Consider the following 26,608-nt stretch of genomic DNA (forward strand, 5'->3'; position numbering starts at 1 on the left):
ATGGATTCCATTGAGAAATATGCCAGAGCATGGGCTAAACGAGAAGAAGTTCAACTGGACACATTGTCAGAATGGGTCAAAACAATCAGGTCTCTGATAAAACGTCGCATTCCTAAGTTGAAGAACTGTGTGAATGATCGACCAAGTCCATTTTTAGTGACAAAGAGGCTGTAAAATGTCTATCATCTCTTCAGGATAAGTATGTTGTTGTTCCTGCGGACAAAGCTTCAAATAATATTGTCTTTGTATGTAAAACGTATTACTACGAGTGTCTTATGAAAGAATTAGGAATAAATGAGCACTCAGGTAATCCCACATACAAAAGCATATCATTTGACAAGGATGAGATTTTAGTGAATCATAAGTCCTTCATGGCTTCTATGAACATTACATTGAACAACAAATCGGAGGACTTACCTTGTTTGTATTGGATACCTAAACTTCACAAAATTCCGTACAAACAACGGTACATTGCTGGCTCATCTGCTTGTTCTACTAAAGAATTGTCCATTAGATTGACTAAAATTCTGTCAGCAGTTAAAGAGGGACTTCAGATATACTGTGAAACTGTTTACTCACGCAGTGGTATTAATCATATGTGGATTCTTAAAAACTCTAAAGAACTTCTGGATAATTTTAAATCTCGATCTTTTTCTGAAATTAGTTCTATTAAAACTTTTGATTTTTCAACCTTGTATACAACCATTCCCCATGTGAAATTGAAAAATCGTCTAAAAGAAATAATCCACAATGCTTTTCATCATAAAAATGGTAGCATACGCTATACATTTATCACGTTGGGATACCATAAGGCATATTTTGTTAAAAAGGAACAAAAGGGTAAAACATACTACACAGAGGAACAAGTGATCAGTATGCTAGAGTTTCTTATTGACAATATATTTGTTGAATTTGGAGGTAGACTTTTTCAACAAATTGTCGGCATTCCTATGGGAACAAATTGTGCGCCTCTCCTTGCCGATCTCTTCTTATTTTCATATGAATCGGAGTTCCTTCAGACACTTGTTAAAAACAAGAAGATCAAAGAAGCCAGGTTATTTAATTTCACTTTCAGATATATTGATGATGTTCTTTCCATTAACAATCCGAACTTTTCTGATTGGGTTCCATTAATATACCCACCAGAACTAGAAATTAAAGAGACCACAGACACGGCTACCCCCGCCTCATTTTTAGACTTATACCTCGGATTTGACATACACAGTCATCTCAGTACCAGAATCTATGACAAACGAGACGATTTCAATTTTGAAATTATCAATTTCCCCCACCTTAGTAGTAATATACCAACTTCACCTGTATATGGAATATACATTTCCCAACTTATTAGGTATTCAAGAGCTTGCAGCTCCTATTCAGACTTTGTACAAAGTCACCAGTGTCTGAGCAGAAAGTTGATGAACCAGGGGTATGTCAAAGAACGTCTCGTCCTTTTTCTAAAAAAAGTTCATCGGAAGATACCCATAACTTGTTGATAAATATTCCGTATCAACTTCACAAATAATACAAGATGGTCTTGAAGTATAGATTTTGCGTACTGACGTTGGTTATCATCTTAATAACGCGTTGTAGCATTATTTTATTAGTCTTTATTAATATTGCTTTTAATTTTTGAGATATTCTTTTGAATTGACTCTGGTTATATAAAAACATCATGCTTTGAACGACAAAATTATTTCATTTACTTAAATTACTCTTACTTATGGATTTGACATACTATGAATGATAAAATTATTTCATTCATTAAAATACTTTAAATTTCTGTTAAGTCTGTTTTTATTTTATACATTTGACGTGATACTGTACGTATGTATCCCGTCATACTTTGAACCACACCTTATTTATTTATTATTATTACATTTACTGTTGAGTCTGTTGTTTGTTATATCAACTTTACGTGACTATGCATGTATGTATACCTTCATACTTTTTATGTCTACCTGTGCGAATTTCAAACGCGCTATTTTACACAAGCAATGAAACCTTCTATTCTTTCCGGGTAGACTTTATATAGATAAATTAAGTGGTATAAGAAAAGCAAAATGAGTATATTAAATTTGATGTATGCCTTTTTGTGCTTCTTCGTTACTTCTGTTGTTTTATAGTGATGCAAGTATGTTTGTTTTGTTCATACTTTTAACGACAAAATAATTTTTATGTCTACCTGTATGAAATTCAAACGCGCATTTTTACACCAGCAATGAAAACCTTCTTTCCTTTACGGGTAGACTTTATATACATAAATTATGTGGTACAAGAAAAGCAAAATGAGTATGTTAAATTTGATGTATGCCTTTTTGTGATTCTTCGTTACATTTGTTGTTTTTATAGTGATGCAAGTATGTTTGTTTTGTTCATACTTTTAACGACAAAATTATTTTTATGTCTACCTGTACGAATTTCAAACGCGCATTTTTACACCAGCAATGAAAACCTTCTTTTCTCTACGGGTAGACTTTATATACATAAATTAAGTGGTACAAGAAAAGCAAAATGAGTATGTTAAATTTGATGTATGCCTTTTTGTGATTCTTCGTTACATTTGTTGTTTTTTATAGTGATATTAAGATGATAACACAATATTGACTGCTGTACCCCTATTTTTGACATTTTTACTCTTTGAGTATGTTTTTTTTGTTCATACATCGTTGACAATGTAATGGAATTTGATGTGACTGTCATACAAGTGAGAGGTTTAGCTAGCTATAAAACCAGGTTCAATCCACCATTTTCTACATTAGAAAATGCCTGTACCACGTCAGGAATATGACAGTTGTTATCCATTCGTTTGATGTGTTTTGACTTTTGATTTTGCCTTTTGATTTTGGATTTTCCTTTTTGAATTTTCCTCGAAGTTCGGTATTTTTGTGTTTTTACTTTTTATAGTATGATTTTGGAATCAGGTAAAACACAAAATTTCCCCGTTAACAGTAGTTTCTACCTAATTTGTCATTAAAAGTCTTTTAGGATTATTTTTTTTCGCCTAAGGCATAGAGCATTATGTCTGATGTCTAAATAAAACAAAAAAGAAATACATTTGAGGGCAGCTTTTGAATAAAAAGCAAAATCGCATGCCACTAATATTCTGCATTTGAAGTTAAAATTGCTGACTAAAAGCTTAAATTACAAAAACTGCACCATACGAATTTTTGACGACCAATCTTAAATTCAAGTAAAACCATTTTTCTAGGACTGTGCCAATTTTTAGCCGTATACCATGAAGTGAAATTAAACTCTTTTAATAATCGACTTTTTCCTATTCTGTCACCCCACTATGAGGAGGTCTGAATGAGAAAAAAAGATGTTTAGAGTTTTTATCTTCAAGACAATTTATACAAATAAACTCTTGGAAATATTTCTTGCTAAAAAGAGATAAGAAGGGAAATAGGATGTTTTTTGCCTAGTTGTATTGTTAAGAAGCACAAAACAGTTGGTCAAAACTTCATGAAATATTGATAATTTTGAAAAAGGAATGCTATTCAATTGTTAGACCTAGAATTAAATGAAGAACACTGTATTATTAAGCATACTATATAGCTTGCTGTTCGGTGTGTGCCAATCAGTGGTTGCTGGACGCCGTACTTTGACCTATAATTGTTTACCTATTACGTCTTATGATTTGGAGGGACAGTTATTTCATTGACACTCATATCATATATAGCGCACTATGTACCTAATATTATGATTCTTTTTTTAGACTGTAACTACTTGCACAGAATATGTTTGTGTACTTATAATTTTATCAATCTAGCCACAAAAGGTATATTAAAACTGAAATATTACAATTATATAGCAGAACATTTGTTTTGTGGCAAGAAAACGAGTAATTACTTTTTAATAAATTTTATGAATGAACATTTTAAGAGCTACCTTCGCATTTTGTATTGAAATACTATAGTATCGTTTACCTTTATCAAACATGTTTGGTGGTTGTTTAATTTTTTTGGGGGGAGGGGTCTTTCTTTAACATTCTAAAAAAAATATATTTTGTATAAGTTAAACGGCGTGACATACATCCTGAGAAATTATTCTAGTCAAAGGTTGCCAACTAATAAAGTATATACGATATACATACATTGTACTAAAGTTGCAAGTCCATAACATGTTCGAAACAAGCTTTGCAATATACATAAAATATCGGTTTTTTTCACAATTTTTGTTAAATGTTTTGTTTCCTGCATTTACCTTAATTTATGCTAGAGCCATCTTTGTTATACAGTGGGTAGCTATGATTTTGCAAGATTTACCCATCAGTTTAACAAAAAAGACAGAGTTTCTTTCTTCGAAAATTCCCTATATATATTATATAACACTCGTTATACAAATACTGATACTCTATAAAATTGAGAATGGAAATTGGGAATGTATCAAAAAGACAACATTCCGACCATAGAAAAAACAGCAGCAGAAGGTCACCAACAGGTCTTCAATGTAACGAGAAATTCCCGCACACGGAGGCGTCCTTCAGCTGGCCCCTAAACAAATATATACTAGTTCAGTGATAATGAACGCCATACTAATTTCCAAATTGTACATAAGAAACTAAAATTAAAATAATACAAGCCTAATAAAGACTAGAAGCTTCGGACTAAGGACAGGTGCAAAAATGCGGCGGAGTTCTATATTATTGATTGCATCAGAATGGATTAGTTCTGTTTGCACAGAACTTATATTCAATTTATAAAATTATGTTCCTTGATCCTTTAAAAAATAATCTTGTCACATTTGTTTGCATGTGTTTTATGGTGTGTGTATGTGTGTGTGTGTACATCTAATTTCTATTATCAAAGTTTATAAAGAATTTATCACCGTTTATCAAAAAATATAGTTAAAATGTTGTAATCATACTCTAAATTATATAATTGTATGTTAACGTTGTTTTGTATTAACCATAAATATAAATATGTATTTTGCCTCTTGTTACACATGTGAAAGTATGTCTGAGTGTTTCAAAAGAAAAAATAACTGTCGAAAAATAACGCAACCATACTTATATACTTGAGCATCATAATAATAAAAAAAGAACTTGAGAACTTTAAAAAGAATGTTAATGGTATCACATTTGACATGCTTGAATGATATTCAACATCTTTCTAAATATTTTTTAAATGATTACAGTATTTTAATTCAACCGCTCCTCGAAAAAAAAGTGTGCACTTTTGTCTCTGTATTCAACCATTGTAAGTGCCTGTTCTTTTTCTTTCTCCGTATGACCAAATATAAATACTTGGAGTTTACAACAAAATAACTTCTCACCTGTACTTGTTTTTATAAGATGCATTTCTATTTGTATCTACATGTATCTGATGAGTTAAGCTTTTGTAACTGATTTCTAGTATCTGTTCTTACTTTGTACATACTGTAAATTGTCATTTATACGGTCATAATTATAAATCAACTGTTTACAAAAAAATTAATTGTTGAAATACTAAGATTTTTCTACCTCAGATAACCTAAGCTGACAAGTTTGGTCTTCAATGTGCTTCAACTTCGTACTTGCTTTTGGTCTTTTTAATTTTTTCTTAATTCCAGCGTCACTGATAAGTCTTTTGTAAATGCACCGCGCGTCTGGCGCAAATACTTAATTTCCATTCTGGTATCTATGATAAGTTCGTTTACACAATTTAAAATTACCGGAAAGTGTTGGCATAATTTTCTCCACTAGTTCTCACTTCCCATCTATAAAAAAGCACTAGACAATAAGTTAAAAACTTTTTCCTTATTATAATCGTTCCTTGATGAAAATTATTTGAGATACCAGATACCTATTGATTGATTGTTTGTTGGTTGCTTTACGCCGTATTAGCACATATCGACAAAGGAAGCAAAATTATATGAGTAATATTGAATACAATATCACAATACGTCAATTTAAAAAAAAACACACATTTATGAATTTACTGTACGAAGACCATTAAAGGATAGAGATATATAAAAGGCAACAACAGAATACAATGATCAACATATTTTATAAATCCATTTTGAGACGCTCAATTCATTCAAGTATGAACATCACAATATAGCGACTAATTACATAATAATCAATTATGTGATAATTATGTCCTTAAAAAAATATCACAATTTGAAAAAATAAACTTTCTTCTTTCTTTTGGTACCTCATTTATAAGATATAAAGAAGGATAACGTGAATTACACCAGTTTAACATTGTCTGATTGGGAGTGAAAAAATCTTTGTATTGTGCTACCTTAAACTTGTCAGTGATTAAGCTATGAAAAGTCAAGATAGAACATTTTTCTGCCTAATTTCATTGGCTAATATATATAAAACAAGCACGGCGACATATATTTGTTTTACTACGTGATTAATTCCCGTAAAAATATACATACTGGCTACGAAAAGAAGAAATGGTAAGATTGACAACACTATAAATATCCTTGCAAAGCGCACATTACACAAATTAAAGCAACTTAATTTGGATCGATAGAAGTTGAACGGCAGCAACTTTCAATTGCTGACAAGAGAGTTGATAAACATAAAGTTTTGAAAGAAACCAAATAGGCAATTTCTCTTGAAAACTTTACCGAACCCTATCGAAATTGCAGTTTGTGTTATATGTGTCTTTATTAAGCATTTTATGATACATATGAGATGTTTCCATCAGTCGTGTGTCAATTGTCATTGACCTCATTTTCATGGTTCAGTGACCACTTGAAGAAAAAGTTAAATACTTTTGTAATGTTAATTTCTCTCTTACTATGAGTCATTATTTGATGATAACTATATTTGGTATGAGCGTACCTTGCAAGGTCCTAAAGCCTGTCAGACAGTTTTCTCTTGACCTCGACCTCATTCCATGGATCAGTGAACAAGGTTAAGTTTTGGTGTTCAAGTTCATATCTCGAATTCTATAAGCAATAAGTCTACTATATTTGGTGTATGGAAGGATAGTTTTAGTTACATAGTGTGTTAGTGACCTAATATGATATAAACGGGATCAATAAATTCCATATGGGGTGAGAGAGAAGCCCGAACCCCATATATAATTTACCTACCCTGTATATATCATATTAGGTCACTAGCACACGATGTAACGAATTTATCTTGCCGACTATCTTTATTTGTTGAATTTAGACTAGAGTTGTATCATTTGCTGTCATAACACATCTTCTTATTTCTATAGTAAAGTGTTCAAGCGTTCAATTTTTAGAACCTTCTTAAATTGGTTTGCACTGCAAACAATAACTATTTATTATCAACAACCTTGATATAACAGTATTAAACAGAACTTTCAATACTTTTAAATCATATCCAGAAATTAGAGCCACTTTGCCTATTTGAATATTATACTAAGGAAATCGGAGACAGGTCACGGAAAGTGCATTAAAATGATAGGGAATTTTAAAAAAAATGTATGTTTTAATTTTAATTTAAGTGATAGACAGGTTGCCTGGGGCAGAAAATGAACATACACAACAATATACACCATTTAAACGAAACATAATGACTGTTGTTGCAAAAATACAAGTTCCTGAGCTATTCTAATAATAGAAGCTAGAGGCTTTTAACATTGCAGTCTAAAATACAGGCTAAATTGGCTGAAACGTCAAATTTGCAAACTTCGTGTTAAAAATTGGCTTACAAGGTCATTACAAAAACAGGTTGCCGGGGTGAAATTTGAAACTTGAAAGTCCAAACCTTGTATGTTTAGTCGTTGACGTAAAGTTAAAATGTCACGATTTCAAGAAGAATTAACTCACGACAGCACGAAAAGTTCACTTAATTCGCGCTCATTGTTTTGATTTTGACCGCCTGACAACTTTACGGAAATTTTAAAGTGATTGTAAATAAGGACTTTGGGACGGGCAAATTACAATATCCGTGTTTTAAAGATTTTAATGGTATCAAGCCAGTCCAGTTCAAACTACTATCACATGGTACAATTCTCATTTACATATCATGAATATTAATTAGCAAAACCACTACTTATTTCTGGCTATGTAATCAAATAGTGTCAAAATCCACTACTAACCGTGTATTCAATTAATAACCGTTTCACAAATGATATCGGATATGTTCCTTACTTCGTAATTACAATCCCCTTCCCTTTAATGAATTTGACCTACCGAATTAGACTATTTACCGGATTTGTAATCACATAAGCAACACGACGGGTGCAGCATGTGGAGCAGGATCTGCTTACCCTTCCTGAGCACATGAAATCACCCCTAGTTTTAGGTGGGGTTCGTGTTGTTTATTCTTTAGTTTTCTATGTTGTGTCATGTGTACTATTGTTTTTCTGTTTGTCTTTTTCATTTTTAGCCATGGCGTTGTCAGTTTGTTTTAGATTTATGAGTTTGACTGTCCCTTTGGTATCTTTCGACCCTCTTTTAAAGAACAATAACGCAAATATTTTCTGAGCAATAAATAAATGCAACAGCAAACAAGAACAGAGTAAAACTAATCAACTTTTAGAGAAGTGCACGAGGAGTGTGTGTCTGTAACATGAATAAATTTACGCTGCATAGGGAAACCTCACAGGTAAAATAATAGAAATTGTATAAAATTCAAGATTACTATTCTAATTATGTTATTTTATGTATTAACAACATTATCATTATAGAATTGTGTTTATAATAAGGATAGAATTCCTTCAAATCAATATCCGATCAGATTTGCAGATAAAACTTCGTAACTAAAAATATGAATTTTGGATACATAAATACCGAGCCACGTCTTATAACAATGAGAACACACACTCTCAAAAAGGTTAAGTAGAATAAAATTGCGCCCTCTATTGGCCTATAACCTATCGAATCTAATGTTGTAATCGAATATTTGTGGAATATAACAACTGACATTATTCTGGTTATAAAACAGTCATATTCGGAATATTCATAAAACCAGCAGTGGGTTATCGACCGATATTTTACCGAAAGTGATACTTTATCTTATATAACAATGATTTACTCCATTTTGAATCATTTTGGATACAATACAAGCAAAACCCACCATAGATATCAAGTCTTTTCCCTGGGAAGACGTCATTTCGAAAATCCAAGATGGCCGCCATGATCGGATGATTTTTATTTTCGTGGCTACCCCCCTAATATGATTACATACACCTAAACGCATGTTCTTACAAAGTTTCATGCTTGTATCACCATTTGCATGATTTGTGTGGTAAGCTGCTTAACTAAAAGCTATGGTAATAGAAACGATTCCGAGTTTAACAGAGTAATTAGGACGAAAATAATAATAAAATATCCCAGCTCCAACGGTATTAGTAAAGTAGGACATATCAACAGAATACAAATTAAAGCAAAAATACGCATGTGTTAATTTTTGCTTTCGCTTCATTTCTATGGATTGTGTCGTTGGCAATAATACGAGATCGCCTTTTTTATGTTATGTTTAAGATTTTTATGTTTCTCATTTTTAAATACGAAAAATATGTTTACAAAGGGTTCCCAACATTTTAAGGTTAAATGTATGGCAAACATGTTTGTGTGTATATAATTACCATACGTCCTTGCATTAAATAGTTAATATAAATAAATAAATTAATGTTTATTAAAAAAGAAGCAACATATATAGACCTATATAGACGAATAATATTTTAGATCCTCAACAACCTACAACAGTAATAAAGAATCAACAGAGGATTTAATCTTTAATTACTTTTTTTTATTATTATTTATTCGAGAGATATACTACTTCAAATAAATATATAATTAATCTAAAATGCACTAATCAAGCAGAAGGGGCGTAACTCGTGGTATCATACCGACATACTGAACGGATAGAATCAGTCTTGATAATCGTGCCATGCCTTAACGGACTGATCACATGAAGAATAAATGATGAATGCGTTTTATAACACATTTTACTGTTTTCCATTCAAGTTAGGAATCCAAAAATATTGATATTGATGTAATTACTATGCAGAACTAAAAAAACAAACAAACCTCACATTCTCATTAAGAAAAAAATTACCCACCTAATTAAATGAGCATTTAAAAAGTCAGAATGTGAATATATGTGTTCAAACTCTAGGTCATTTTTAGTAGCAATAAACAAATCGGCATTCCAATGGGGACTAACTGTGAACCACTTATTGCGGACCTGTTTTTGTATTGCTATGAGTTACAATTTATGACAAAAATCAGCAAAGACCCATCGAAACATCATCTGATAGACAAATTTTATAATACTTTTAGATATTTGGATGATATTTTGGCTCTCAATAATGACAACTTCAGTATGTATACTAAAGATATGTATCCTGTTGAACTTACTTTAAATAAAGCTAATACTAACAATGACCAGTGCCCTTTCCTCGATCTTGATATCTATATCACTAACGGAAAGCCTAATACTAAAATTTATGATAAAAGAGATGATTTTTCATTTCCTATTGTTAATTATCCATTTTTAGATGGTGACGTTCCCTTGTCACCATCTTACGGTGTTTATATATATCAACTTGTACGATTCGCTCGTGTATGTAACAATGTTTTAGATTTTAACGCGAGAAATTTTTTTATTACTGAAAATTAATACACCAGAGTTTTCGATATCACAAACTAGTCAAAACATTTACAATTTTTTTTTCATCGGTATAAGGACATCATTCGTAAATATAGCTCAACATTCAGACTTCTTATACGTTCAGGTATTTCATATCCAATGTTTTATGGAAATATTCTTTATAAAGCACAATAATGTCAGTTTTCACCTTAACCTTTAAATCACGAATTGGTGGATCCATACGATGTGTCTTTAACGAAACTAGCCAAGGACATTTTTACCACATGTTAGATTGTGGTTTGTCATTATGTCGTCTAATCTTTTAATTACCAAACGTGACTTATTCCCGATTGTGACTGTTTTGCTGAATGTGAATTTGCATTACTATAAGACGTGTTACTGTACTTGTCTATTCCAAATTCATGTATTTAGTTTAAATGTTTAATGTTATATTTGTAATTCTCATCGGATTTTGTCGAATGTGTTGACGTCTTTTTGTATTATATTTATGTGTTATGGAAAGACAAATTAATCACCGCTTCATTTATTAAATTTAATTCTGTTCAACGTAATCTTCAGATAATTTATGTTTGAAGTTGTTTCATAACAAACTGGACATATATATAATAATTATAGTTAATTGCTATTAATAAGTATTGCAATATGCATTGTGTTTAAATGTAATATCATTATTTAGTTCTAATATAAACTTAAATCTATCCTAATTCCATCTTACTTTTGAATTATAGTTTGTCATATGTGACGTCATTTTTGTGATTTTTCAGATATTTCATAAATTCAAATGTGACGTATTTTTTGTGCCTTTTCGCCGATGTACGTGACGTAATTTTTAATGATTTATTGCGTTCAGGCCTGGACTAAATCGGGTGTGTCTATTCTGTGTTGGTCTTGGCATTATGTATGCGGGTTTAGTTTTCTGTAATTAGTAAATACTTCAGTTTCATTATGTATATCTGTTTCATATTCATTTGATAAAATTTACTGTTTGCAATAGCTTTAATTGTTCTAAATAATAAGGATGTTCTTACCCCAAGCATAAACACATAGCCGTATTTGACACAACCTTTTCAACTTTTGATCTTCACTGCTGTACTTTTTTTCACTTTCGATCTTTTATTTATCTGGGCGTCACTGGTGAGTCTTGTGTGGACGAGGCGCGTTTTTGGCGAATTGAATTTTAAACCTGATGCTTTTTGTTATCTATTAATCATGTGTTTCTTTGTCTAATATGTTCTCCTATTTATTTTTATTGTAGTCCTGTTATATCATGTTGTCATTTCAATGTTATATTTAACATTGCCATTAAAGTGCGAGGTTTGGCATGCCACAAAACCAGGTTCAACCCACCATTTTTTCCTTTAAAAGTGTTCTGTATCAAGTCAGGAAGATGGCCATTATTATATTATTGTTCGTTTCTGGGTGTGTTAACATTGCGTCGTTTGTTTTCTCTTATTTTTGTGTGTAAAATCACATTGCGATAAGACGTGTCACGGTACTTGTCTATCCCAAATTCATGTATTTGGTTATGATGTTATATTTGTTATTCTCGTGGGATTTTGTCTGATGCTTGGTCCGTTTCTGTGAATGTTACATTTCAGTGTTGTGTCGTTGTTCTCTTATATATAATGCGTTTACCTCGGTTTTAGTTTGTTACCCCGATTTTGTTTTTTGTCACTGGATTTATGAGTTTTGAACAGCGGTATACTACTGTTGCCTTTATTTCAATAGACTTATCAAGAAAGGATATAGTTACGATACTGTTGTCAGGTCATTAGAGATTCAATTTGCATATTTTGGCGTTAATATTGATTCACTTATAGAGTCTTTGCATAGGAACTAAACACATTTATTCAAAACCAGTTGTTGGCACGGCACGGGTTATGTTCTTTTCATATATGTTATGATGATATGATACTTAACCCCTAAGGGGATGGATTGTGCCTGATATTCATATGATGAAATCATAATCTGTCAATCAGTTTAATTGAAGTCTGGAGCTGGCATGGTTAACTGCTAGTAGTCTGTTGTTATTTATGTATTATTGTCATTTTGATTATTTTCTTCGGTTACATCTTCTGACATCAGACTCCGACTCGGAATTCTCTTGAATGTACGTATTGTTATGCGTTTACTTTTCTACATTGGCTAGAGGTAAAGGAGGAAACATGTTTACCCCCCCTCCCCCCCCCCCCCGCATTTTTGCGCCTGTCCCATGTCAGGAGCCTCTGGCCTTTGTTTGTCTTGTATTATTTTAATTTTAGTTTTTTATGTACAATTTGGAAATTAGTATGGTGTTCATTATCACTCAACTAGTATATATTTGTTAAGGGGCCAGCTGAAGGACGCATCCGGGTGGGGGAATTTCTCGCTATATTGAAGACCCGTTGGTAATCTTCTGCTGATGTTTTTTCTATGGTCGGGTTGTTGTCTCTCTGACACATTCCCCATTTCCATTCTCAATTTTATTACAATCTTGAAGGAGAGGTATACCTCGATACGAACAGACTATACTTCAACGTATAAACAAAATTTAGTCCAGGATATCTATGATGAGTTTACTTTAACACCGTCTTAAACTTAAAATATAACTTAAATTGTATGTTTTACATTTATTGTGCTAACAAACTAGAACAACTTACAAAGAAGAAATAGAGCGCATGAAAAATACTAGAAAAATTTAACTTAGAAATTTTCCACACAAGTACAAAAATTCTAAATGCAAGATCACATCTTATCCTTTTCTGTAACTAACCCGTCTTTTGCGATACACTGATCATACGAACAAACTACGTTTCCGACACCTGTGGTGTATTTGAAATCACTGATAATGTAAATGAAGTACCACTAGTTATAAATGCAAACTAATATTCAAATCCAACATTATTTAAAAACAATTTAACGATACCCCTGCTTGCTCAAGTATAACTGCGGGTTTGTGTTATATACTATAATGTCTATCTGATAAAAAAGTGATCGCAATCTTAACTTTCAAGCAACATTATATCAACTCACCTCAAATACTTTTTTATGAAAAAGAAAAAGAAACCTTTAACAATACATACAGAGTTACCAAATCAGAATTCTAAACTTTTATTAAGTGAATAGAATTTCACATCTGTGAATATTATATTTCGAATCAATATTATCTTTCTTTTTAATTTTTAACTATGTTCTGGTCTTTCTGATGGTTCTAACAAAGTTTGAGCGATTATTGTTTGTGCCCTTTTAATAGCATCACTAGCACTGTGTGAAGAACCATTATATGAATGTTCGGTTGAATAGAATGTCAGATGAATAGCTTAACTTTAATTGCCACTCCGCATTCCAATAGAATGCATTTCACGAATGTTAAAAAAACTCCATGATTTGATTTATTTGTATTTTCACTTCTAAAGTTGAAATGTTGTCTAACACCAGCGGCTTAAGTTTCATCTCATATATTTTTTTTATTCTAAGCTAAATCCCTTCAAACGTAATAAACCTTATCCTTAACTTTCTAGAAAGGTCGTCAACTGCAGCTTTGTGCTGTTGAAAGAATATGAAACATTCGAGATTATCTGTCCACTGATTACTTATCTTTATTGCTTTCTCGTAATTTTTAGTTCCACGTTTGCCTTTATATTATATGATATGTTGACTCTCTTGTTCGGTGTACTACTGGTCGAATAACTTAAAAGAAAACCTGGCTGTTTAAATTCCAAGGGACAATGAATTAAAAACAAAATTTGAAATTTGACTTGAAATTTATTTGCAAACTTGCATCTAAAACTCATCTAAATGCTGTCAAAACGTGTGGTATGAAATTTGCTATTGCATTGTAAGGGCTGTCTAGATAAATTTGGCTGTTCGAATTCATGATATGTCGTTTTTAGTGTACAACTGTTTGAGACTGTGGAAAATTCATTCTTGGTCACAAATGATCACAGGCTCCTGACTTGGCAGTAATTATTCATTTGAAACTAAAGGAATCAACTAGCGTAAGTATCCATTGCATTTTAAAGTGTTACAATGTCAGAAAGCCAAAGGTAACAGTTAAAAAAAAAAGCGCTTTTTTTAAATTTTACAGACAGATAGTTGGAATTCTAACTTTCAAGAAGTGCATTGACAAGACTTACTAGACCATTTTACTGTTTATATCACTGGACAACTGGAAATATCGTTTTGTTTTTTCAGTGTATAGTCGGACTTCTTAGCAAGTTAGTAAGTTTATGCATCATTGTATGCTGGAAATTAAAACAACAAAAGAGACGAATTCATCCTTACCTGATGTAGGAAACGTGAAGAACTGGTATTAGCAGACAACACGACAGATTAGAACCAGCCCAAAAGCTGTAAAATAAAATTACACGATGGCAACTACACATGTGTGACAGGAAGAATAAAAATTTTGTGAGAATGCAACTGTTGTTGAGAAGAATTTCAACGAGGGCTGTATGTGCACTTTTTGATAAAGAATTTCATCCTTCTTGCTTAAATGTCTCTATTAATAGTGAAGATAAAAAATTGAAAGACTTGAAATCAAAACGTATCATTACTGCAGCTCAATGGAAATTACTGTTTCCCTGTAATGGTAGGTAAATATACTTTACCAATGTTTATCATAGTTTTATTTTCATATTTCATAATTCTGAAATTAATAAAAAAATATATGCATGTACACTGTACAACCTTTTAATTGCTGTCATTGACGTCTACCTCAAATTTCCTTTTATATTATATCTCTTTAAAGAAATATTATTCTTTTGAAGACTGTAATTGTACTTATTTTCTAATTCGCGGTTGGTTTATTATCGCGAATAAAATACACGCGAATTCAAATCAAACCTTTCAAGTGAAAGGCAATAATTATAAATTCGCTAAAATAAATACCAGTGAACGTGCTTATTAAAAACACAATTCGCAAAAATAAGTACCCGCGAAAAAAAACTAAGTACAGTCTAACATATCTAATTTATTCATTTTACTTCATCATGTTGTGTGTCATCATTTAAAATCAATTTATAATTGGTTTTCATCAATCTTCTCAAATTCATCAACTGAGATACTAAGATATACGGAAACGTGTTTATGTTGATTTATCAACATAAAAAAATTGTAGTCATGCATTGCATTCACAGGTTCTGAGACTTTTGATAGAACTTTAATGGTAGTTTTACTCCGGAACCTGACAAATGTTTCTCAACCTACCGGTGGATATGACCAGTTACCACCGAGAACTGATATAACACCAACAGCTGACGTAGCAAGAATCAAGTATTACAGACACCAGCTAGCCCATAATGGCGATTTTGAAGATGGAAAGATAAATAATGTGTCATTTTGTACTGCTTGGGATGATATCAGCGGGGTGAGAACATCATATCTTAACTTATTAGTAGATTATGATGACATAAACATGAAATAATTCGTTATGAACTTTGTAAACGACGGACATTTTTTGAATGCAAATAAAATTGAAATTGTGCATCGTATTTTGAGAGTAGAACAAGGGACATACTCATCGATTATTGCCATTTATTACTATAAACTTGGTTGTGACTAAGTAAAAAGTGTATTTTGTAAACTTTCCAATTTGTTCAAATTAGTTGCCAGTCAAACATCCATTTAAGGACAGTTAACTGGGCGGTGTTTTACTTTGTGAGTTTCAAATAGAGACAGCATCTCGTTGAAGCGTGGTACACACATTGTTTCATTTATGTTTTGAAATTAAGTTATATTTATCTATATGGTAGACTATCAATCAAGTCTATATCTGCCTGCCAAGAAAATGTTACTTTACATAAGTTGTTTCTATATATGTCATAGTGATTAGACAGATAACGAGATATGGTATAACTCGCAACGGGAGAACTATCCACTATGTATAATGAAGCAAATATAAACAACATTTCGCTCTTTAACATTAGAAAAACATATACTGCTCGGTAATAAAAGCCCCGACCTAAAATAAAAAATTAATACAAAAAACTTACAGCTTAATCTTTTTTTATAACAATTTGTAAAAAACAAAATTGACAGATATTTCAAACTTTCATGGTCTCATCTGGGGTGTGCTGTAATATAACAGTACCTTCATTGATATTCAATCAAGTCCTGAGTGACATGACCTATGATACTTACTTTTGTCTTCATTTCGATTAAAGTAGGCTTGTGATGTAACACTGTGAACATAGAAATCAATTATTATTGGCACATAACGGTTCTTCAAAATGACCTAATGACACAAAGAATTAGCACTGAATCTTTGTTCAGAATATCAATACCAGAATATCAAGACCCTTTTTTGCCTTTGATATTACCTCCTGGTTTATCGAGATTTGAAATAATAATAATAAATAAAAGAAGTATCTGTATTTACAATATTGAGAGTCCCTTGGGCATAAATGTTTAGAAAACTCCTCTACATTTTGTAACTCGAGACATTTCGTTCAATTCAGTTCGAACGAACAAAAATGGACAGTGTTACAGCAAAAAGAAAGTCAGCAAAACTGTCTGTGTAATAAGCTGATAAATCAAAATTTAGAAAAAAGTTGACATATGACTATCTTGAATAATTTACAACAAAACATTTTGATTTAAGAAAAAAATAAACCCATTTCAGTTGAGGACAAACACATATCGCTTGTCCGTTATTATTCTGTATTTATTGCATTCATATTGTCTGTCAAAGACAAACTATACTTTCTTTCCAATATCATAGGCTGTGAAAAGACTAGGTGGCCAAAATATGGAGGACGAATGTAAAGAGCTAAGAACAAAGCAACTAAACAATTCAAAGGTACATTGGAACATAAGATGTAAGAAAATACAACAATGTTGAGTCGAAATCGCTTTGGATGTCGCAATACTCACTTTTGTCAACGTGTATCGTATACCTTTTACTCTTGTTATTCTACGTCTTTTTAAACACTCTTCTCGGATAAAAATGTACCACTGATCTCTTTTTCAACATGTAATTTTACTGCAATTAACCATTAAAGGTAGATAGGAAAGATGAAGTCTATATCTGATTAGATCTTGAAATAAAAACCTATCATCTATGCAAATGAATATAAATGAAGTTTTCATTATTTTTCTTACGTCAATTGTTTTGAAGTGTGTCACGTTTTATTTGTTGATAAACATTCACCACTGTGTCTTAACCACACCGGCAATATTTGATCGGACTCGATGGTATATAATAACCGGCACAATGACGGAACATCAATTGGCAGAAGAAAGATAGGTTTCTTCTTATTTTCTTATTTTGTTTATGATATCGAAGAATATAGATACATGTACAATTATTTTCTATTGTGATATGCAATATTTTTTACAATTGTTCTGTATTTACGGAGAAATAAGTAAAAATGCACGCCAAAATGACGAATTGAGTGAACCTTGCCTCGAAATTGTTTAATTTCTCGTTAAATTGTTTACATTGTACGGATAGAAATGTACGGGAAGATAGACATTGACACGGAAAATGCAAAACTAGTCATAATGAGCATCTCAATACTTGTATATCTGTGTATGGAACGAAAGAAATGGGTCATGTCAAAGTGAAATACACCGGTTTCGTCATTGTTGTTTCTACACAATCACCCGGTTTCGTCTATATATATCCCCCGTTTTTTATATTTTTTTAATCAACAATTTATGAAGCAACGTTAATACGGAACATTGTCTTTCGAAAGAATTTAAATATTTATTTATTATAAAGTAAACTTGGCGTGTTTACATTTATTTACATAGAAAATTATAGTACTACACATGTTCCTAATGAAAGGCGTATCCGTTGTTTCACTGATCTTCAAACTAATTTTAAATGGAATATAAATACTCAATAGCAAACACTGATATCTAATTAATTTTTTTTAACATTAACATTATAATATTTGTTTTTATAGGTTTTGAGATGCATCGCAATATGTGACCCCCTTTTTTTTAACAAAAAAACCCTAAATAACGCTTAATAAAAAAAAAATTAAAACATCATTAAAAAGTATGCAGAAGTTTAGATTTATATTTTTAAGAAGTGTGTAAAGTTTGATGTAATCATGATATATCGTTTTCAGATATGGCGCGACATGTTAAAAAAAAACACTCCTGATTTACTAACAAAGTTCTGTAACTCAAAAAGATTTCATATGATTTTCACTAAAAGGTTTACAGATCGGTTGACCATTTCAAGAAATAACTTTGTTAAGTTTCATGACAACCAGATAAGCTGTTCTCAAATTACGGTACGACATGTTTACGCTGGACAGAATGATACTCGGATAGATAGAATAACGGACAGAATGACTGATAGATGGAGGAACGGACGAATGGAAGGAAGGACAGACAGTCGGACAGACGGATGTATACAATAATACGTTCTGTCAAAATTGTGACGGGCGTGTAAAAACGCAATGGAATGGAAAAAAAAACTCTTAACTAAAGGTCAATAAGTTTTATTAGGATATCGGCCAAGCCGATTTATTTGGATATCTTCTTGACTTCCTTAGTCATTTTTGCTATATGACTTTTATATATATATATGTTTCAAAATAATAGATAGAAATTTATAAAAAGAACTTCAAAATCGTCTTTAAGGGCAATGAAATAACTCCTTTAAGAACTTATGTGAGAATTTTATAGTAAATGGACAAATGGTAGAGCTCAACATTTTGAAGATAATCATCTGCTGGTCCTTTTGAATTGTCTATGTCTACGGATGTTTTTACATAATTGAATCATGCACTTGCATGCCCCCCCCCCCTTTGTTCATTTCTTAGCGCCATGAAGGCCATCTTGATTGACAAGCGGGGTCACAGTAAACTTTTCAAAACTAGATATCCTAATTATAATTAGAAAAGACATTTGATTTTAAATAAGGGTTGTTAAATGCATCCTAGCAATTTTTTATGTGAGCATTTATGTAAAAAATTGTATTGAAAGCCATGAAAATGAACGACGATCGACCGGTGCCAAGTGATGAAAAAAAATCCACTTTTCCTGTTGGGTCAAGTGAGCTTAAAACAATCAAGAATTTCAAACAAAATTACCCCGTTCTAGAATTAAAAAAAAAGTGTAACAACTGAAAATTTCAAATTTCAAGAACCGGATCGGACATAGCAAACAACTTAAATTGCGGTGGTTTTTTTTCAATTATAGTAAAAAGAAGACATATTATTTATATCCAAGTGTACGCACTGACATGCTTAATAAATGCTTAATCGGTCGCAATTCAATTTATGATGAAGGTCTGTGGCCGAAAGAAAAACAATATAGAAATGAGGTCAAGCGCAAGGGCAATGGACATATGGCAAATAATGGGGGGTTGCAATCGTTAGATCTGTTTTTCATACTTGTATGTGTTACAGTCAAACCTTCTAACTTTTGACATATGCAGCTTGATACAAATAGTTCAAAACGCTATGAATTTGAATCTTTCAGTGTCGCTTGTTTAAAAATATCAATGAGAATGTTTATAATAAACATAATCAAACTCACAATCCGATTTCGCGGGTGTCGCTGTTTTGTTATTTTTTACAATATTTCAATTCGGTATACACTTTATTAGATAAGTAGCGAATCTAGAAGATGTATAGATTGCCCCCCTACCTCGACCCCACCTTTGATGCATGGTAGTTGTAATCCTTTTCTTCCTATAGATATTCATTTTCTATGTCGATTATGAATTCATATATACATTTGTCTTATCATTAACGTGTAACTGGAAGAAGATTTATTTTTAACGATCATAGAAAAGATTACATACATAGAATGATTAGATTACTTATAAAGGTGTTCCTCCTTCATGTCCGAGAAAAACACATATTAATCGTGTGTTTCGATTTTTTTAAGACCGTAAAGTTTAACTCTAATTTCTAGTTGAAACATATTTTCCATAATTCATATAGAAAACTCATATTTGAGAGCTTTAACCTAAATTTGCGTTATAACCTATTTTCTATCTATTCTACTGTTAAAAATGTTTGAATGCGAAGTGAAATTAAAATTATTTGTGTTTTATCAGAGTAGAAATTCTAGTGTTTGCTTATTATTTATTTGAATCTGAGACTTATCATATAAATAATAAGCCGTTGTCCTGTGAAAGAACTTGTTTTCCAAGGACCCGGTCACAAAACTCCTTTTTCAACACTAGAGTTACATTATCTGTTATAATGCAATGCGAATGTGATTTTTTTATTTGACCAAACCGGGTTATGCATTATGAAATCTATGACCAAACCGGGAGGTACACATTGAAGAAACCGGCCAGTTCCTTTTTGACATGACCCATTTCGTTCGTTCCATACTCAGAAATACAAGTACTGAGATGTTCATAAAAACAAGTTTTGCAATCTCCGTGTCAGTATATATCTTTCCGTACCTTTCTATCCGTATAATGTGAGCAATTTAACGAGAAATTAAACAATTTCGAGGAAAGATTCACTCAATTCGTCATGTTGACGTGCATTTTTACTTATTTCTCCTTTAATATAGAACGGTTGTAGGAAATATTGCATATCACAATAGAAAATAGTTGTATATGTATATATATTCTTTGAATTCATAAAAATAATAAGAAAATAAGGCGAAACATAGCTTTCTTCTGTCTATTAATGTTCCGTCATTGTGCTGGATCTTAGATACCATCGAGTCCGAACAAATTTTGCCGGTGTGGTTTAGACACAGTGTTCATGTTGGTTTAGTTTATAAACCAAGTAGTTTCTTATTGATATCTATCCCTTGACGTAAACCTCCACTATATATTGATATATTAAATTGTAGTATATGTGGCAATAAAATAATTTTTTGTCTAAGTCACAATTATTTTTTATAAACCATTATAGGCAAAGTGAAACATTCAACCATGAGCCTTAACCAAGACCACTCGCCATGTTATACTTCATTACGACCACTCTTAATCAGAAGGTCACTACAACTTATACTTTCATATTCTTGTTTGAAGAGTTATAACGCAGATGGTTTGAAAAAAAATCTGTTTTACAATGGATAGCAAACAAGCTTTATATAAAAATTGCCATCGAAACTACATTTGAAAAATGTTTTTGGAAAGAAAATCAGGCATAATGATTTAAAGTTGACGATGGAGGTAACAGAGCCTCTTAATAAACTAAATTAGGAAACCTGTCGTATACAAACGAGCAGCACCAGTAATTTGGGTGCATCTATTATCATGTTATTAATACGGCAGTCATCGTCAATGTACAACACAGTAAGAAGCAAAAAGGACCAACAACATATAATATCTTAATGCCTTCGACATCCAATGGCTGACATTTTTCTATTATATTTTGTAACTATTTAAATATGAGTTTCTCTGATGAGTCTTATGTAGACAAAACGCGCGTCTTGTGCATTAAATTATAATATTTGTACCTTTGATAATTTTTTGAATCTACGGAATTGAAATATGGATCGTGTATTCAGCCATAATAAGTCAAAATGCTCAATTTGCCAATTTCATGTGAGGATAACCCAATGAAATATCATCAGATGTCCTAAAAGCAGCATTAATCATTTAAAAAATATTTTTCGTTTAACCTTAATCGAGCATAGTATGTATCTGCATCTGATTTTTTATTTGTGTATATAACGAGAAGTCAGATCGTCCCTTTTTGTGATTTTTTTTTGTGGTGGTTATTTCTTACGAAAAAAACATGAAACATATTATTTGTACTGCACCATACGCGTCTCTTCAATAATGTTAAATATTATTCATTTCGATAAAACACAGGAGTACGTCCGGTAAGGACCGATTTTGGCCTCAAATTTCAGTTTCATCTGACGAAGGATTTTTACCACTTTTTAAACACTAAAGTTTCTATTTCGTATGATTTAATTAATGTATGTGAAAGATTTTAACTTATTTAGTCATTAAAAAGGATCCGATTCAAGCTCAAATATGAAAAATCTACCAAATATGCCAAAAAATTTCACTTTTCAGATGATTTTTGTCAAAAACGAAAGTGGCCGCATCCGTGTTCATCCTCAATCTTTTAATATGTTATGTATTATCATCAAATACAACTTCCATTTCAATATTTTGGATAAACACGAATGCGACCACTTTCGTTTTACACGGAAACCGTCTAAAATTTAAGTAAAATGCTGGAATTGTTAAGATTTCAGTAATTTAGCATGACTTAATGGTGCTAGTACCCAATATATGTGCATTGTATTGTCATAAACAGCCCATATTAATGTAGCAGAACCATTTTACTATCCAATAAATAACAAAAAGTTTACATTTTAACAATTTTGTAAAACGGCTATATTTTGGGGCCAAAAAGGGGTCTTACCGGACCTACTCCTTTAATTTTTATCTCAATTGATCATTTATACATTTGTGACTTTTTTTTTACATTCTAGTAAACTACAATCAGATATTAGAACAGTGGAAGACGAATGACGTTAATTTTACAGAGACCAGAGCAGCAAAATATGTTCTAGAATGTGTTCATGAAAATAATTGCGTTACTATCACTGCTAGTTCTGGTGTAGGAAAGACAGCAACTCTCCAACATGTGGCTTTGAAAATGAAGAATGAAGGGTATGATATACTAGTGGTAACCAATCCACATGATATAATTAAATTTAACAACCCCGATCAGAAGACATTATTTGTTGTGGATGACTTTTGTGGAACATATTCTATTAACCAGTCTGACCTTAACAACTGGGAACCGGTAATCAAACTTGTTGAAGAAATCATTAAAAATAAACTAACAAACATTATTGTAACCTGTCGATTACAAGTGTTCAAAGATGAAAAATTTGATTACTTAAAACTTTTTAGAACAAAAGTTTGTAACTTGTTATCAGATGAGTTGTGCCTGTCACAATCAGAAAAAAACATAAATAGCAGAATTTTATCTTGAATCACAGGCATCGGAAATTATCAAATATTGTGATATACATGCTTTCCACTTTTGTGCACATTGTATCATGATAATCCTGAAATTGATATTAAGGATTTCTTCAAAAACCCATTTTTGTTTTAGGAAAAACGGACTTTTAAGTAAATACTGTGCCTTGGCATTATGTGTAATGTCTAACAACTTTTTGGTAGAGCGTGTATTAACAGACGAGATAGATACAGCTATGCAAAATAGTATAGAGAACGTATGCGAGGCATGCAGACTAAATAAAGGAACATCGAGGTTATTATTTCTTGATGAACATAATTCACTTGAACATACATTTATCAAGAAAGAACAAGGTGTATACAGAACAATACATGATAAACTATTTGATTTTTTGTCCTACTATTTTGGAAAAAAGATGATAGAGTGTGTTATCAAGAATGCACATAGACAGTTAATTATGGAAATATTTTTATTTGAAAAGAGAGACGACATGGGCAACGACAACTTTATCACTATTGTTCCACCTAAATATAATAAAATTTACTTTGAAAGAATGATTGCTGATTGGTTGGATGGCAGAGTTTTTCATGTGTTTAATAACAAGAATATGATCATACCAAAGTTCCAACAACTTCTGCTTCGTTGTGTGAATGCATTTCATAATGCATTCCAGAGACAATTAGCACAAACCTATGATATCGATTTCAAAGGTACAGTTTGTTGTATTGTAGCTTTAACGGTGATATTCATTTCACTAAATGGTGTATATATCATGATGTTGATGTGAACCTCTGTACATACGATGGTGTTAGTCCTTTACATGCAGCTTCTCAAGAGGAGCATATTGAAATAGCTACTATTTCACTTAACAACAAGGCAGACACTAATACGTGCTCAGAAGGTAAAATGTGTCCACTTTATCTTGCTTGTCAGAACGGACACATTGGTATTGTTAAGTTATTACTGGAACACAAGGCAGATGTAAATAAAGTTATAACGACAGGAGAATATCTACTGATTAGGGCAAGCGAAAAAGGATACACAGATATAATAAAGCTATTATTGCACAACAATGCAGACATCAATAAGTGTGCAGACGGTGGGATACATCCACTGTATGTTTCCTGTCAAAACGGACATATTGATATAGTAAATATGTTACTAGAACACAAGGCAGACATTAATAAGCTAATATCTACAGGATTAACTTCACTGTTTGTTGCTTGTCAAGAAAAAACATATAGATATAGTTAACATTTTAGTTGAAAACAAGGCACACATTAATAAGCATGGAAACGAAGAAGTAACTCCACTATTCATTGCTTGTCAAAATGGATCGTTAGATATAGTCAAGATTTTACTGGACAACAATGCAGACATTAATGAATGTACAGTTACAGAAACATCTCCTCTGCTGATTGCTTGTGAGTTTAATCATGAGGATATTGTGAAGTTGTTACTGGACAACAATGCCGACATCAATAAGTATCAAGTGTCAGGTGCATCTCCACTAATTGCGTCTTGTAGAGGAGGGTATACAACTATAGTAAATATGTTACTTGATAACAAGGCAGACATAAATAAGTGTACAGATGATGGTACATCTGCCTTATTTATTGCTTGTTTAAAAAATCATGAGGATGTAGTTAGGATGTTACTAGAAAATAAAGCAAACGTTAATATATGTAGACATGAAGGAGTATCTCCACTGACTATATCTTGTCAAGAAGGGTATAGTAAAATAGTTAAATTGTTACTCGATAGCAATGCAGATATTAATAAGTATAGAGATAAAGATCTATTTCCACTTTTATTTGCTTATCAGAATAACCACGTTGATATAGCAAAGTTGTTACTTGACAAAAACGCAGATATAAATATGTGTACAAATAATGGAACATCTCCCCTGATTATTGCTAGTCAGAACAATCATTTAGATATAGTAAAATTGTTACTGGATCACAAGGCAGATACAAAAAAGCGTATAGATACAGGAGCATCTGCATTAAGCATTGCTTGTGAAAATGGTTATAAAGATATAATACAGGTGATTTTGGATAGCAAAGCAGACATCAACAATTGTAAAGATAATGGAACATTCCCATTGTTTCTTGCTTGTATGCAAAACCATTCAGATATAGTAAAGATGTTGATTGATAACGGAGCAGGCATAAATAAGTGTGCAAATAACGGAACATCTCCCTTGTTTACTGCTTGTCAAGATAATCATATTGACACATTACATATTTTACTGAACCATAACGCAGACATCAATAAGTCTACAGATAATGGAACATCACCCCTGTTTGTTGCTTGTCATAACGGCCATATTGATACAGTAGATATTTTACTGAACCACAAAGCCGACATTGATAAGTGTACAGATATTGGAACATCTCCCCTGTTTATTGCTTGTATGAATAATTATGTAAATATAATCAAGATGCTACTGGACAACAAGGCAGACATAAATAAGTGTGCAGAAGATGAAACATCTCCCCTGTTTATTGCTTGTAAGAATAATTATGTAAATATAATCAAGATGCTACTGGACAACAAGGCAGACATAAATAAGTGTGCAGAAGATGAAACATCTCCCTTGTTTATTGCTTGTCAAAACAATCACAAAGAATCAGTTAAGCTGTTACTTGATAACAAGGCATGCATTAATAAATGTAGATATTTTGGAACGTCTCCACTGATTATGTCTTGTCAAGAAGGATTCATAGATATAGTGCAAATGTTACTTGACAACGGAGCGGACGTTAATAAGTGCTTAGATAACGGGGCATCTCCATTATTTCTAGCTTGCCAAGATAATTTGTTCTACATAGTAAAGATGTTGTGTGAAAACTTGGCAGATATAAATAAGTGTACAAATAATGAAGTATCTCCACTTTTTATCGCTTGCCAAAAGAATTATATACATATAGTAAAAATGTTACTGGAAAAGAAAGCAGTCATAGATAAGGGAACAGATAATCAAACAACCCCCTTGTTTATTGCTTGCCAGGAAAATCATGTTGAAATAGTAAAGCTCTTACTGGACAACAAGGCAGACATTAATAAGTACACAGATGAGGGAATATCTCCACTGTGCATTGCTTGTAACAATAACAATATACATGTAGTAGAGCTGTTACTTGACAACAAGGCAAATATAAATTAGTGTTCAAATAATGAATTATCTCCACTTTTTATCACTTGCCTGAAG

At 31.9% G+C, this 26,608-nt stretch overlaps 1 protein-coding gene across 1 annotated transcript; it reads left to right on the forward strand.

The window, feature by feature from the left end:
• Positions 1-26,563, forward strand: LOC134692520 (ankyrin repeat domain-containing protein 17-like). Its single transcript, XM_063552978.1, has 7 exons — positions 1-170; positions 15,022-15,101; positions 15,649-15,878; positions 17,232-17,328; positions 22,898-23,078; positions 23,530-24,104; positions 24,657-26,563. Exons 1-7 carry the CDS (start codon positions 1-3, stop codon positions 26,561-26,563), a joined length of 3,240 nt encoding a protein of 1,079 aa, XP_063409048.1.
• The last annotated feature ends 45 nt before the right edge of the window (positions 26,564-26,608 follow it).

Source organism: Mytilus trossulus, chromosome 12 (genome assembly GCF_036588685.1).
Source record: "Mytilus trossulus isolate FHL-02 chromosome 12, PNRI_Mtr1.1.1.hap1, whole genome shotgun sequence".
NCBI lineage: Eukaryota > Metazoa > Mollusca > Bivalvia > Mytilida > Mytilidae > Mytilus > Mytilus trossulus.

Bases quoted from the DNA above. Each gene is read 5' to 3' on its own strand.
- LOC134692520 (XM_063552978.1), top strand. From the start codon at position 1: ATGGATTCCATTGAGAAATATGCCAGAGCATGGGCTAAACGAGAAGAA. The intron at 23,079-23,529 runs GTATGATATACT...TTTTTGTTTTAG, and splicing joins TTGAAAATGAAGAATGAAGG to GAAAAACGGACTTTTAAGTA. The intron at 24,105-24,656 runs GTACAGTTTGTT...TTAACATTTTAG, and splicing joins CTATGATATCGATTTCAAAG to TTGAAAACAAGGCACACATT.